This window comes from Haliotis rufescens, unplaced genomic scaffold (assembly GCF_023055435.1).
Source record: "Haliotis rufescens isolate VD_foot unplaced genomic scaffold, xgHalRufe1.0.p SCAF_6, whole genome shotgun sequence".
Taxonomy (NCBI): domain Eukaryota; kingdom Metazoa; phylum Mollusca; class Gastropoda; order Lepetellida; family Haliotidae; genus Haliotis; species Haliotis rufescens.
Window position 1 is genome coordinate 35,938,348 of NW_025964334.1, and position 14,525 is coordinate 35,952,872.

Genomic DNA, 14,525 nt, shown 5'->3' on the forward strand with positions numbered 1-14,525 from the left:
CAAGTTTAACTAAAGCTTACGACAGTCGTATCTCTACGAAGGCTATATGATGAACGGGGCCCAGACCTATTGACTTATGGTCACCGTAAGTGCTGGACAAGGGGCATCTCAAATGATCTTTTGCCACGCTATTGTTAGACGGATTGGATTGACCAAATCGATCCCTTACTTTATATTGGCCTCAGAGAATGTCCTTTTTCTTGACACAAAAACCGCTAGGGAACGTCAAAATATGGGCATGGATAGCTGATGAAGATTACGACAGGAAGCGTGGGGTGACTGCTCCACTCTACAGTCAATACACGAAGCTTTTCTATATGCTGTTCTGTGAAAACGAAATTTCATCAAACACAACAAAAGAAAACCGGCTGCTTTTAAAAAAATTTACTGATAAGTCACAAACTGTTTTTTAGAAGTAGCAGTAAAGACAGGATATTTTACGGTTGAATAAAGAAGTTGTCATCTTGTCTTTACTGCATGGATGCAGGTCACGCAAACCACAATGAAATTTGAAATGAATGAACGAGAACGCTCAATATGATTGCGGTCTGTAAATAATTAATTCTGGGCCAGACAATCCAGTGATCGATATCATGAGCATCGATCCACACAATTGGGATACGATGACATGTATCAACCAAGTGAGCGAGCCTGACCACCCGATCGCGTTAGTCGCCTCTTTCGACAAGCACAGTCGCCTTTTACGGCAAGCATGGGTTGCTGAAGACCTATTCTACCCCGAATCTTCACGGGTCGTCTAACCATGTAAAACTGCCGCACTCACACAGGCGCTGGTATAAAACACGTCTAACAGCAACAGCCTTGAATGCGACGTCAAACCCTATTTCACCACTATACCATCACGACTGCAAACATGGCGTCGTTCTGTCAACAATTATTCAACATCTGCAACTCATCTGGGCTCAACAGCTGTGGCCACGTTGACATGTGGTTGTAAACAATGTAGCAATATATTTCAAAATTCAAATTGCGAACATTAGTTCTGATTCAGGTCAAAGGAATCAGGTGCTTTCGATGTGTGTGGGATTATGTAGACAAACATGGCTGTAAATAATTTAACTGCTTGGCTGGTATTCGAGTGAGTGAGTGAGTGAGTGGGTGGGTGGGTGAGTGAGGTTTTACGCTGCTTTTAGCAATATTCCAGCAATATCACGGCGGGGGACTCCAGAAATAGGCTTCACGCGTTGTACCCATACCGGGAATCGAACCAGGGTCTTCGGCGTTACGAACGAACGCTTTAACCACTAGGCTACCAGAAATTGGCGAGTAAATAAGAAAACAACTTTATGGATAACAACTTCTGGTTTATTGCATTTAACAACGTTTCGATGGAGATTCTTACTTAGTTTTCAAGCTGTCCTGATTACAGTGTAAGAATATACATCGAAACGTTGCTTTATGCAATAAACAGAAGTTGTTATCAATAAAGTTGTACGTTTTCTTATTTAATTGATTTGGCACTACAGTAAACTACGGTTATAACGAACTCAAAGGGACTACTAATTTTAGTTCGTTATAACCGTAATTCGTTATAAGCATATATACAGCATAACTACAGCAAATAGTCGGGACTAAAAAGTGAGTTCGTTATATCCGTCAGTTCGTTATAAGCGTGTTCGTTATAACCGTAGTTTACTGTATATGATTAATGGGACAGTTCAGTCAAGCACTATATCCATATGCTTTAACTGAAGTTACTTAATTTATAACTTAAACATCGACTATTGTAAGAATGGCATTACATATGATATAATATTATTAAGCTCACGCACTATTTTGTTCTTGCTAATGTTTGATATCTATTATACGAAAACACACGGGGATAATAATCACACCACGACGTTTATTTCAAGGTGGTGAGGTGAAATGGGGTTTAACGTCGCGTCCAAGATTATTGCACATATATGACGACGTGCATGCACGTGTGTGGCTGCTTGTACTGAGCCTACTGAGATACCATGCCGCAGTTGAACATGAATACCTCACCCAAACACAGTATACTGACACCGAGACGACCAGTACTTGTTTTAATCCCCCTAATGCCGAGCGCAAAACAAGGTAACAATAAGTACAATCTTTTAACCGCTTTAGGTATTTAGAAATTGGGTTTAACGTCGCGTCCAAGATTATGGCACTTATATAGCGACGTGCATGCACGTGTGTGTGTGTGTGTCTGCTTGTACTAGTCCGGACTGGTGCCGATTTATAGTGCTAGATACCATGCCGCAATTAAACATGAATACCCCACTCAGAAACAGTATACTGACTGCAAGCCGGCCAGTCCTTGTTAGCCCCTTAATGCCGAACGCCAGACAGGGTAACAAGTACCATCGTTTTTGTGGTCTGACGCGGCAGGGGATCAAACCCCGGACCTCCCGCTCTCCGCGCAGACGCTCTACCACTAGACCACGGGCCATATTAAGAGTGAGTGTGTTTAGTGGAGTGTGAAGCTGAAGATAGGCAAACTGGTTACGTAGTGCAAGCTGTGACTATTCTGCATGTGGCAGAGGTACAAGACTGGTCGGGCTCCCACTCTCCTACCCAGAGTTCCATGCGGCCAGCATAGTACCTCTGCCACAGGACCGCGCCGTTGCCGATTCGTCACATCTTACACAGTCCATTCAATATATGTTTTTCATCTGTTTCATTTTTTTACGACTCTACACATTTAGATATGTCATAGAATGGTTAACTTTCATCGAGAAAATATCCTAAAACGTGAGAAACTATTTTCATTTGCGTAGTTGTAGTCGCCATCCATATAATTATGCAAAAGAATATAAAAAACACACCGAAAGGCTTGCAGATGAGGCCAGTTTGTTCTGAATTCAGAATAAGCGCGTTTGTTTACAAACAAGAGAAAAGTCCGGTCACGTGACATGCAAATTAGCCCCCGTGGCAGTGGTGTTTTGCTGAGTCACCACTACGCCGGAGTGTGCTGGGTGTAAAGCTGGCAATGCGTATGACGTCATAGACACGCGACGTCACAATTGTCATTCGTCGGTCATACTCGTCTCGAAGTTACAGGCGAGGGAGGTGCGGCGCCGTTCATACCGTCACCATGCCGTAAAAAAGGTAGGTGAAATGATTTTGTTGATCAGCACATTTAAATTCTTCACAGAAACAATACAGACATGTTCTGATTGCGTACCATCGTGTCCCGATGGCGAGGATTACGCTTTTCGGTTCAATGACTGGTATTCGTGCATGGTCTGAATAACCGCCTCACCTCTGGTGGTAATCAGATATAAATCAACGTCATCAGAAGCTCAACTTACGTACCACGCCCCCAAAGTTCACATTAATCCATTTTGGCATCAATCGAGTTTCTTTCCAATTTCAACTTTACTGGATGCAACTTCTGTTTCAATTGAATGCCATTGCCTTGGGTGTCACCACGAGCGCAGGTATGGTGCTGACAAATCTAGAAACAATCGGCGCGAACCGGGATTCGAACCCACGATCATGGGTTTCTGGCGAGCCCAATGGACACAACTCTGCCCAGCGGATTGCGGAGCCTGAGACGTCTGGCCCACCCCTGCCCCCACAACTGATGTGACGTTAACGAGGGTGTCTGTCCTACATGTATTTCGAACAGATATGCGAGCTACACATAAACCCACAAACGATTAGACATTTATTTGGGACAGCATACAAGCATAGTGATAAACATCCCGCCGTAAAATACGGAAGCCTTTTAGGGCCATTTATTTGTTGTTGTTTTTTCAATTAAAAATTGAAATTTCAAGATGCTAAGTTGAATCTTAGCATCTTGAAATTTCAAGATAATGATTTTAAGATACTAAGTTGAAATTTCAAGATACTAGCTTGAAATTTCAAGATAATAACTTGAAATTTCAACTTAGTATCTTGAAAATTCAAGATAGTATCGAAAAAAAACAAAAAAAACAAATGGCCCTAAAAGGCTTCCGTAGTATATAGATATCAGCATCATTATCATGGTGAAAAAGAAATGTTTAGAGGACAGCATCAAAATTTGATAATTAACCTCACAGTATTCTTCAGAAAGTTAATAATACCTTCTCAAGCGAACCCGGATATTTTATTGATATGTCCTGAGTATCAAAGGTATTGCGTAATGGTGAAATCTTTTGTTTTGGACATTACGTGATGTAATAGAGTGAGTGAGTGAGTTTGGTTTAACGCCGCTTTTAACAGTATTCCGATATATCACGGCGTGTCAGCTTAATGTGGGAGGAAAGCCCGAAGTGATGCAGGTCTCAGACGTTTAACACGTCGGCGAAACCCACGAAAACGGGTATGGTGCTGACAAACCTGGAAACATGATCGGGGCGAACCGGGATTCGAACCCACAATCATAGGTTTCTGGCGTGCCCAAGGGACGCAACTCTTCACAGCGAATTGCGGCGCCTTAGACGACTTGGCCACCCGTGCCCCCTGATGTCATAGAGGTATATCCACACAAAAATTTAAGCAAATTGTTTCACTCTGACAATTCAGGACAATAGGCAGGTGTCTGTGATCTTTGTAAGATGTACAAACTTGAGGACCGTGCAGTAAAGCTGGATCTGGAACGTTATTTGTGTGAAGGTGATGATAGGTTGTAAGATGTATCATGTCGTTCTGTAAATAAACGTACCTATAGGCAAGAGGAACCAGTGACTGAAATCTTTAGCATCAATCTAAGTCACATTGTTACCACACAACCTTCTGACGATCGTTTCATGCATGTTTGTTGTATTTGTGTTCGCATCAATGTGAATCCTCTTTCAATGACGTCATCAGATACTACATCATCGACTGCGGCGGACTCACCCACAGTAGAGACACCATGAAACCACCGGCTGGGGAGAGGCCCACAGGTACCAGCTTATCTTCTTTATTTACTTTGTGTCCACCATCAGAACCAATCATCTGCACTCTACAAATGCCAGGGGCGGTCGGGTAGCCTAGTGGTTAAAGCGTTCGCTCGTCACGCCGAAGCACCGGTTTCGATTCCCGACATGGGTACAATGTGTGAAGCCCATTTCTGGTGTCCCTCGCCGTGAGATTGCTGAAATATTGCTAAAAGCGGCGTAAAACCATACTCACTCACTCACTACAAATGCCGTGCATGATGTACTGGTGACGGATCAATTCTGCAAATTCGGAGGCTGGCGTATAGCGGTGTAATCAGATCGTGCCAACATGTCACTCTAGAATAACTGAATGGTGATCACGTGAAAAAAATAGTATACCGGAGTGATCGATTTTCTTTGCAAGTAGTAGTAATTTGACATTGCTGCATTGACGATTTGACAGTCCAAAACATAACCATTTATTACATGGTCACGTTAAGTTGGATCACCTCCGTGGTACCGTGCTCGGAGAGCGGAAGGTCGGTGGTTCGATCCCCGGCCGCGTCAAACCAAAAGGCCTTAAAAAGATGGTACTTGTTGTTAAACTGCCTGGCGCTCGGCGTTAAGGGGATAACTTGTCGGCTCGTAGGCAGTATACTGTGCCTGGATGGGATATCGATGTTTAACTGCGGCATGGTATGTCACACGCACGCACGCACGCACGCACGCACGCACACACGCACGCACGCTAGATGCACGACGCTAGATAGGTGAAATAATCCTGAACGCTACATTAAACACCATTCATCTCACCCAATATGAGTTTGAATACGCTGGGAAACATTATTAAAACTTGTAACCTTATTTAACACACAGATCACATCCAGATCCTGGGCTCCGTGTCGGACAAGGACTCAAGAGCTAGCAGTTATCAACATGAGAGACGCCCGTTGAATGAGTATGAAGGAACCGTCCCAAGCTTCTTCAAGGACAGGAAAGGTCAATCACAGTTGGGAACCCTTGGTGATTCAAAACTCTGCCTAAAACTGCAGCTGAAATCAGTCAGAAGCGAGGCTGCATCCCGATGGAAAAAACACCTTGCGAGGGTTGATGAAGATTCTGATGATAGTCCATTTGCCTGTGCTGCTGCTGCTGCGGAAAGCGGTGAGCAAAGAGGAAACAGACTTGGGGAGGGTCGGGGAGTTGCACAGTTTGAGGACACAGGGCTCGTGAAAGGGGCCATCAAAGATGGTCAGGACATCCAAGTGGATGAATACAAACTACAAGCTAATCATTTTCTGATTTTCGATCTCTTAAATGTTCCTCTGAAAGATCTAAAGAAAGGTCGTCGGAACCGAAATGCTAAACAAAGCCAGGTAGGTAAGCTACGTCATGATCGAATGGGACATGGGAAGGATATAAAACACTGGCTTGATCGGTGTCAGCGTCAGTCTGACCATAGTGAGCAGCACCATGAAGAGCCGGATCTTCACCAGGGACATCCAAAGTGTGTCACGGTCAGAATGTTTAAGGAAAAACATGATCGACATGGTAAGAAGCCTGCCCCAAATCATCGGAGACACTCAAGCCGAAACACCACGAAACAAGTTTGTCTTGCAAACCACGAAGAACATGACACGGTTTGCGAAAAACGCCAGCATCAAAATCAAGGTCACTCGCAAACTCGGGATAATGGAGGACCTGAAATGAAGACCAGGACAAAGCAGACTCAAGACCACCATCAGGACAAATGTATCGAGAACCAGGATTCGGAAAGAGGTCAGAGTCAAGGTCAGGATCGAGGTCAAGGTCAGGGTCAAGAACGCCATTCACTACTTGTGTCACAAGACCTTGCTTTGCATCCACTGAGAAGGACGAAAGCCTACCTGACCCTTCTATCGCTCTCAAACATCTCTTTACACGAGTCCGAGCTGGCTGATATATCATCCAGTGAGTCTGACGAGGATTCGGTAAGGTACAAAGAACCAACAGCGACCAAACTCTCGTCACAAGAGACACAGCATGCTGTCGCAAGAAACGGTTGCGAGGTGCCTCGGGCAGAGTTCATCTCCGCGGACACAGGTCACGGCCATTCCCAGGTGTGTTCTCGTACATCCGGGTTAGTACGTCACGGTGCCACAGATGATAGACAGGAAGTCGAACCACAGCAGCAAGACTCTTCAGATGTCTCTGGGGAAAGTTCACTGTTTCAAAGATCTACACCTGAAAACAGCTTTACCGGAAAGAGCATCAATGGATATGATTTTGGGAAGATCTTTTCTGGCGGTGCGTCTTCTGTCATCTTTAAAGTTACAAAGGGAGGCAACACATATGCTGCTAAAGTTTTCAAACGAATTCATCCCTACGAGGAAAGGCTTCTCAACATCTCTAAGCGTGAATACAAGATTATGAAGAAGTTGAACCATCCACACATTGTTAAAGTTTACGATTATTTTGTGTTCCGCCAACATGGAGTTATCGTCATGGAATACGTAGAAACCTCAGAACTGTGGACATTCTTCGACAAATCAAATTGGGCAATGTCCCTACCGATCCTTAAGAAAATTCTGTGGGGCATTCTCAGCGCCTTGAGACACATCCACAAACATCGTATCTCCCACATGGATATCAAGACCAATAACATGCTCGTCAACAGCAAAGGGTTTGCCAAGATAACAGACTTTGGAGGAGCGGTGAAATTCAACAGATTCTTCTCAAAGCGCCACGTGGTGAACTTCTTCACGCCCGACTTCGCCCCTCCTGAGAAGCAATGGCAGCGTGAGAGTGGGGAGTTGTGTGTGGTTCACTACAAGCGTTACGACATGTGGAGTGTCGGGGTGATGTTGTATCACTTGTATACTGGGAGGCTCCCCTACACGCTGCCAGAGGGGAGACAGTACCTCCCTGCTAAGCTGTTCACGGGTGTGGTTGACCTGCCGTCGGGGGTGAAGGAGGATGCAGAGGTTCTGTCGCTGGTCAGACAGTGTATGCAAGTGGATCCGCTGGATAGAATGACGGCCAAAGAGGCCTTGGCACATCCGTTTTTTGATTCCGTGCGACACAAAGGAGTCAAGAAATGAGCGCGTGTGTGTGCGCGCGTGTGTTTATAGCTGAGATGAAGAAATACCCATTTTTCGAGGAACGTTTATATAATGCCTCGTTTGAAGTGAACTAGTGTACACAAATTCACTTCTAATGAACATTTTAAATTCTATGCCAATGAATCATACACAGCTTTACATTGTACACACATATCATAGTGTGTTTTTTTACAAATTGTTGATTGTTTTTTTCCTTTTATTCTTTGGGGGTATTACAAATGCCCAATGTCTGTAGTGAAACCTGATACCTTCATGTCGTATTTGTTTTGTTGTCTCACTGATATATTATAATGATTTTGTTATGCTTGTGAATGAAGAATATAAAATATTGTGTGGTAAGACAATGTACAATAAAACTACTTTGTGTTATTTTTCAAACACAACATGTTTTGCTGAATCAATCAACTGAGAGATATGTAATTAAATGCTGTAGTTGGCAATATTTCGGCCGTATCATGGAAATGTATAAATAATGTCATCTAAACTATAGTGGTTGACAGCACGAGCAACATCCCGGCCGACGGGGGACGATGACACACAATCAACCAGGTCAAAAATTAAACCACGATTTTAGTTTTCCGGCCAAGATCAACATGCACAACTGCGAACTCGTGTACACTGGAACACCAAGACGTGAGTGAGTGAGTGAGCGAACACCAAGACGTGAGTGAGTGAGTGAGTGAGCGAACACCAAGACGTGAGTGAGTGAGTGAACACCAAGACGTGAGTGAGTGAGTGAACACCAAGACGAGAGTGAGTGAGTGAGTGAACACCAAGACGTGAGTGAGTGAGTGAGTGAACACCAAGACGTGAGTGAGTGAGTGAACACCAAGACGTGAGTGAGTGAGTGAACACCAAGACGTGAGTGAGTGAGTGAACACCAAGACGTGAGTGAGTGAACACCAAGACGTGAGAGAACACCAAGACGTGAGTGAGTGAGTGAGTGAGTGAACACCAAGACGTGAGTGAGTGAGTGAACACCAAGACGTGAGTGAGTGAGTGAGTGAACACCAAGACGTGAGTGAGTGAGTGAGTGAGTGAGTGAGTGAGTGAGTGAGTGAGTGAGTGGGTGGGTGAACACCAAGACGTGAGTGAGTGAGTGAGTGAGTGGGTGAGTGAGTGAGTGAGTGAGGGAGTGAGTGAGTGAGTGAGTGAACACCAAGACGTGAGTGAGTGAGTGAGTGAACACCAAGACGTGAGTGAGTGAGTGAGTGAGTGAGTGGGTGAGCATGATCACTCGGGGTATATGGGGTTTTATGTGTCCCGCATAAGGTTTTATACCACAAGCTCTCGTGATCCTGCTACAACTTATAATATCTGACCAAAACATGTAGACGTTATTCCACATAACATATATTTGCTTCATGTCAAATGGTGTAATGGACAAAAAGAACAAGTACACAAGGCTGTCTTGGTGGCCATGAATTTTATGGATGAGAATTCCGAGAGCAGTGACACCATCACTTGGATCATTTATGCAAAGTATCTGCTTGTTTAAAGGAGTTGCCAAATATGCAACAGTTTGCGACTTCCAGTCAGGGAGCTAACAAAAAAGCAGCATTTCTTTCTTGCAAAAGGAAAATCATAAACTTGACCTTTTCTTATGACAACTGTGCCAACCGGGCCCCTTTCAACACAATAAATTGGTGATGATTACGTGGAAACCATCTTAACATCAATACAACTTATAAGTTCAAGGTCACTTCAACACCTCATCAAGTGGAGTGTGAGTGAGTGAGTGAGTGAGTGAGTGAGTCAGCCAACAATGGGCTCAATTAATAAATACAACACTAAATACAGCATCAAATGACTGTAGCGCTCGTAAAATGTCTACGTTGAAAAGAAAGGGTTCCTTTCCTTGGTTGTTCTTGAGCGCGCGCACGCACGCACGCGCACACACACACACATAAACAGAGAGGATGTGCAGCATGACGTTCAATGAGTTTTGCGATGTGACAGTTTCTGGAAGGCTGGCTGTACCTCTTTAAGAGTGCGTTTTGAGGCCCATTACGACCTGACTCGCGTCTTATCTACTCGCCAAGTACCGATGGGATACATACTAGTATCTCAAAGCACCCAATTCCGCAAGCTTCTTACACAAATCACCAGATTCAAGAACGGAGACAGTCCTGTTTCAAGACATTGGACACTGACAAAACTATGGACATACGTGAGTACACAATATATTCTAAGGCCTGTTACTCATTGCCGCGGTCACTTCGTTGACCCATTGTATTGTATGTTGTGATTGTAAATTTAAAACTGTGTGTTTGAAGGTCATTTGTTCATTATTATCTTGCGTGGTCATTTGCTTATTTCACAATTTCTTTCTGTACATAACAATTAGCCTTTGCTAGATTTGGAAATCACCTGGTAACAAAGATAATAGCACCTAGATCAGTGGTAGGACCCCATTGGTGAAAAGTAAGTTATCCTTAAGTCCACTTCGTATCAAAGTGTCAGCTTCTTGCGTGAGGAAAGCCTAACGTGACACAGGTCTTTCATAGTGAGTTGTGTTTAACGCTGCTTTTAACAGTATTCCAGTTATATCACAGCGTGTCAGCTTAATTTTGGAGGAAAGCCCGAAGTGATGCAGGTCTCAGACGTTTACCACTTCGGTGAAACCCACGAGCACGGGTATGGTACTGACAAACCTAGAAACATAATCGGGGCGAACCGGGATTCGAACCCACAATCAGAGGTTTCTGGCGTGCCCAAGGGACGCAACTCTGCACAGCGAATCGCGGCGCCTTAGACGACTGGGCCACCCGTGGCCCCTGGTCCAGATTTGATTAGTTACATGCTGCCATCATATAGCTGGAATATTGCCAGTGCAGCCTTTAACAAAAAACAAGTGCTTGGATGGGTGACAGCATTCGGCAGCTTGGTTCCTGAGAGTTTCAAGGGCTTGGATCCTGTCCCACACAGGTAGCACATGTGATGTCTCCTCCAGCAAGTGACTTTGTCGAAATATGCCTCAGTAAATGGGTACCCGGGAGGATGTGATGGTAAAAAATATGACTGTTAACATTCTTGCGCCTCAAAGGCAGCTTTTCGTATCCTTCCCAGGGGGATAGGAATGAAAATTGAGTGCAACCTGATCCATTGATCTGCATAATATTGTTGATAATACTTATTGATAGATTTGATGCTCTACAAATAATAATGATGATAATAATAATAGAAAAAGGAGAAAAGAAAAGAAAAAAGAAAATGATAACAATTCAAACACACTCGTTGAACACATTTATTCATTGTGTACATAGTCATTTATTCATAAGTCAACATGATGTAATGACAGTTCGAAGAAAAGTCCTGAAAGAATAAAGGTTCTATTTCTCTGTATCAACAAGACAGAGCCCTGAGCATGCTGAGGGGTCTCCATATTTATCTTGTATCAAAATTAACAACTTTCAAAACTTTTGTTAAATTTCATAATTAATTCAGATTTGAAGTTAAGTCCTATAATGGCCACTATTGCCAAACAATGGTAAATATAGTATTGAATGGTCAGTCTATGCAGAGACAATATGTAAACAGTGATAGATCATATAGGAAAGAAATATATTAAAGGACATAGAAATATCATAGAAATTTAATTCTTACAGAATATCTACCTGAGACGGGATCATATCATATTATGATTTTATTAGAATAAGTATTAAAAAAAACAAAATATATTTGTTTCTATCCTACAACAAAACTGATGCCACTTAATTTCTTCTTACAAAAGGTATAGCGAATGAAACTTAAGGTTTAGTATTTAGGCCCTCTGTTACATATTGTGAGAGAAAAATTAATTTTTTGTTTAAATTTAATTAAACAATGAGCCCAAAGTTATAGGCTCTAGGTTTAAAGAAATATTACCAACGTTGCAAGTTACTAGACCAAAACTTTTTCAAACAATTTTCCTCAAAACTTCTTTCCTTTCTGCTTTTGTCCTACACTTAAACTGTCAGTAAGAATTGCAAATGTAATATACAGTGGCATGTAGAGATAGATTAGTTTTAGTCTTGCAGCAAACACCCCCAAAATGCCAATTATTTTAAGAAAAAATCCATTTTCGAAAATGGAGCAAGTGGATTCTCAATCTACCGGTAATAGTTTGGGTCTGAGTGTACATTTCATCTATGTTGCTTAAACATGCCCTTGCAATTGTCATGCGTTAGATTCAGGAACAAGACCTGTTGCCAAGGATAGAAACTAATAAAGCAGAACCTGAAATTACATAATTCTTTTCTCAAAAAAGAAAAGAAGATATAGTCCTATTGAAAACCTAGAAGTAAATCATCTTGTTTAATATCCCCGTATATAATCCTGACAACCTGTTTATCAAGGAATCTTAACATATATCTTTGTTGTTAAAAAACAGAAAGTTGCTATCTTGGTTCTAGTTACAAGCAGTTATTGACCATATACGGACGGACAATACTCCACAGAAATCAAGCTCATAAAGCAAGTGATATATGTAGGAAAAGTTCTCCATAAAATGTTCATCTACTGAAGCACTCATTCTACTCTACTCAGCATTATCTACCACATTCACACAATGCCCATACCTTGCAGCAGGAAAAGTAAACCTCAAAGAACAGAAAACACCCCAAAAAGTAACAAGAAAACTCAACAAAGCTGAACGACTAAAAAATAATTAAACAATTCTGAATTTGTTCTTCTATTATCACATGTTAAGACTGTTCTGTAATCATAACTGATTATCAGTGGTTCAATGTGGGGAATAAATAATAGTTGACTAGATGGCTGTGATTGGTCATCTTGGAAATAGGTTGGCCAATCACAGAGTGTTATTAAAATATTAATACATATAATATACTACACAAAGCGATTTCTGAGTGACTTATAAATGATCTATGCACAATCACTGATATTTACTACTAAAATGAGGTTAAAGAACACACGATTCTTTCTTTTATATGACCATAGTTAATCAGTCATGAAAAGTCATATGAAAGAATCGAGTCCTTAACTTTCTTTGAGTAGTATAGTTTCAGGGTACCTGGGTCTTCACTGTTGATGGCAAGAGATTGTTTTTAAACATCCATATCAGCCTATAGAAACAACACTAAGACACTATAATCTCACGCTTTGCTTGTTTGTTGTTTAGTGCCACAATCAGCATTATTCCAGCAATATGATGGCAGCCTGTAAATAATCGAGTCTGGACTAGACAATCCAGTGGTTGATATTATGAACAACGATCTACGCCTTCGTGGTTCGATGAAACGCCATTAACCATATCTGACCACTTGATCCATTAAGTCGGCTCTTAAAACAAGCATAGAATGCTGGAGACCAATTCTAACTCACAATCCCCATGGGGTAATCTCATGCTACATGGTGTATGAGTATTCATAATACCCTACAAATGAAAGAGTAATGGAACAAACCTCCAACAGAATTCTCATCTTTATCAGTTGTTCATCACACTGTTAGTGAGTGAGTGAGTTGGGTTAAACGCCTCTTTTAACAGTATTCCAGTTATATCATAGCGTGTCAGCTTAATGTGGGAGGAAAGCCCGAAGTGATGCAGGTCTCAGACGTTTACCACTTCAGTGAAACCCACGAGCACGGGTATGGTGCTGACAAATCTAGAAACATAATCAGGGTGAACCGGGATTCGAACCCAAAATCATAGGTTTCTGGCGAGCCCAAGAGACGCAACTCTGCACAGCGAATCGCGGCACCTTAGACGACTGTGCCACCCGTGTCCCCCATCACACTGTTAACAAGTGAGTGAGTGAGTGACTATAGTACGACACTGCTTTGAACAGTATTCCAGTCACAGCATGTCATGTTAATGTGGGAGGAAAGCCTGAAGGGATGCAGGTCTCAGACGTTTACCACTTCGGTGAAACCCACGAGCACGGGTATGGTGCTGACAAACCTAGAAACATAATCGGGGCGAACCAGGATTTAAACCCACAATCAAAGGTTTCCGGCCTTACCACTTTGGTGACACCCACACGGGTATGGAGCTGGTAACCCTAGAAACACAATCGGGGCGAACCGGGATTCAAACCCACAATCAAAGGTTTCCGGCCTGCACAAGGGACACAACTGCACAGCGAATTGCAGCGGCTTAGAGGACTAGGCCACCCATGTCCCCCACTGTTAACAGTTGTAACGATCTCCACAGAAATTCTTCATTCTATACATTTTGTCTCAGTTTCTCCCTCAATCATTACAATCCTAAATCATCACAGATTATCTGCCCTTTTTTCCTTAGTCTCGTACATCCATTCAGCTCAACTCAATCCCATTGTCATTGCAAGTCCTCTAAGTCAGCACTGAAAACACCCAATTAACTTAATTCATGTAAATAATCACAGGATGCATAAATTCATAGATATAAAAATATCATTATGTTCAGTTGAACTATTCCTACATGCCAGTATCCCTGCTGTGACCTTGGGTAGGGGACCTGCTTCAACCTTTGTCGTTATCACACAGCCTCCCATCTTGTTCACTGAATGATTTTTTATTTGTTTTTCCCCTGCCACTGTTAAGTTAAGAAAAAAACAACCTTTATCTGGCAAAAAAAGCTTTCTTGTTTCTATAATATATA

At 42.4% G+C, this 14,525-nt stretch overlaps 1 protein-coding gene across 1 annotated transcript; it reads left to right on the forward strand.

The window, feature by feature from the left end:
• The first annotated feature begins 3,024 nt into the window (after window positions 1–3,024).
• Window positions 3,025–8,298, forward strand: LOC124148532 (serine/threonine-protein kinase PAK 3-like). Its single transcript, XM_046519657.2, has 3 exons — window positions 3,025–3,096; window positions 4,789–4,865; window positions 5,718–8,298. Exons 2-3 carry the CDS (start codon window positions 4,835–4,837, stop codon window positions 7,919–7,921), a joined length of 2,235 nt encoding a protein of 744 aa, XP_046375613.2. The 5' UTR covers window positions 3,025–3,096; window positions 4,789–4,834; the 3' UTR covers window positions 7,922–8,298.
• Window positions 8,299–14,525: the final 6,227 nt, after the last annotated feature.

What these genes read in the sequence shown, in the direction of transcription:
- LOC124148532 (XM_046519657.2), top strand. Translation starts at nt 4,835, where the DNA reads ATGAAACCACCGGCTGGGGAGAGGCCCACAG. An exon ending in GGCTGGGGAGAGGCCCACAG is followed by an intron (nt 4,866 to 5,717) that starts GTACCAGCTTAT and finishes TTTAACACACAG; the next exon opens with ATCACATCCAGATCCTGGGC.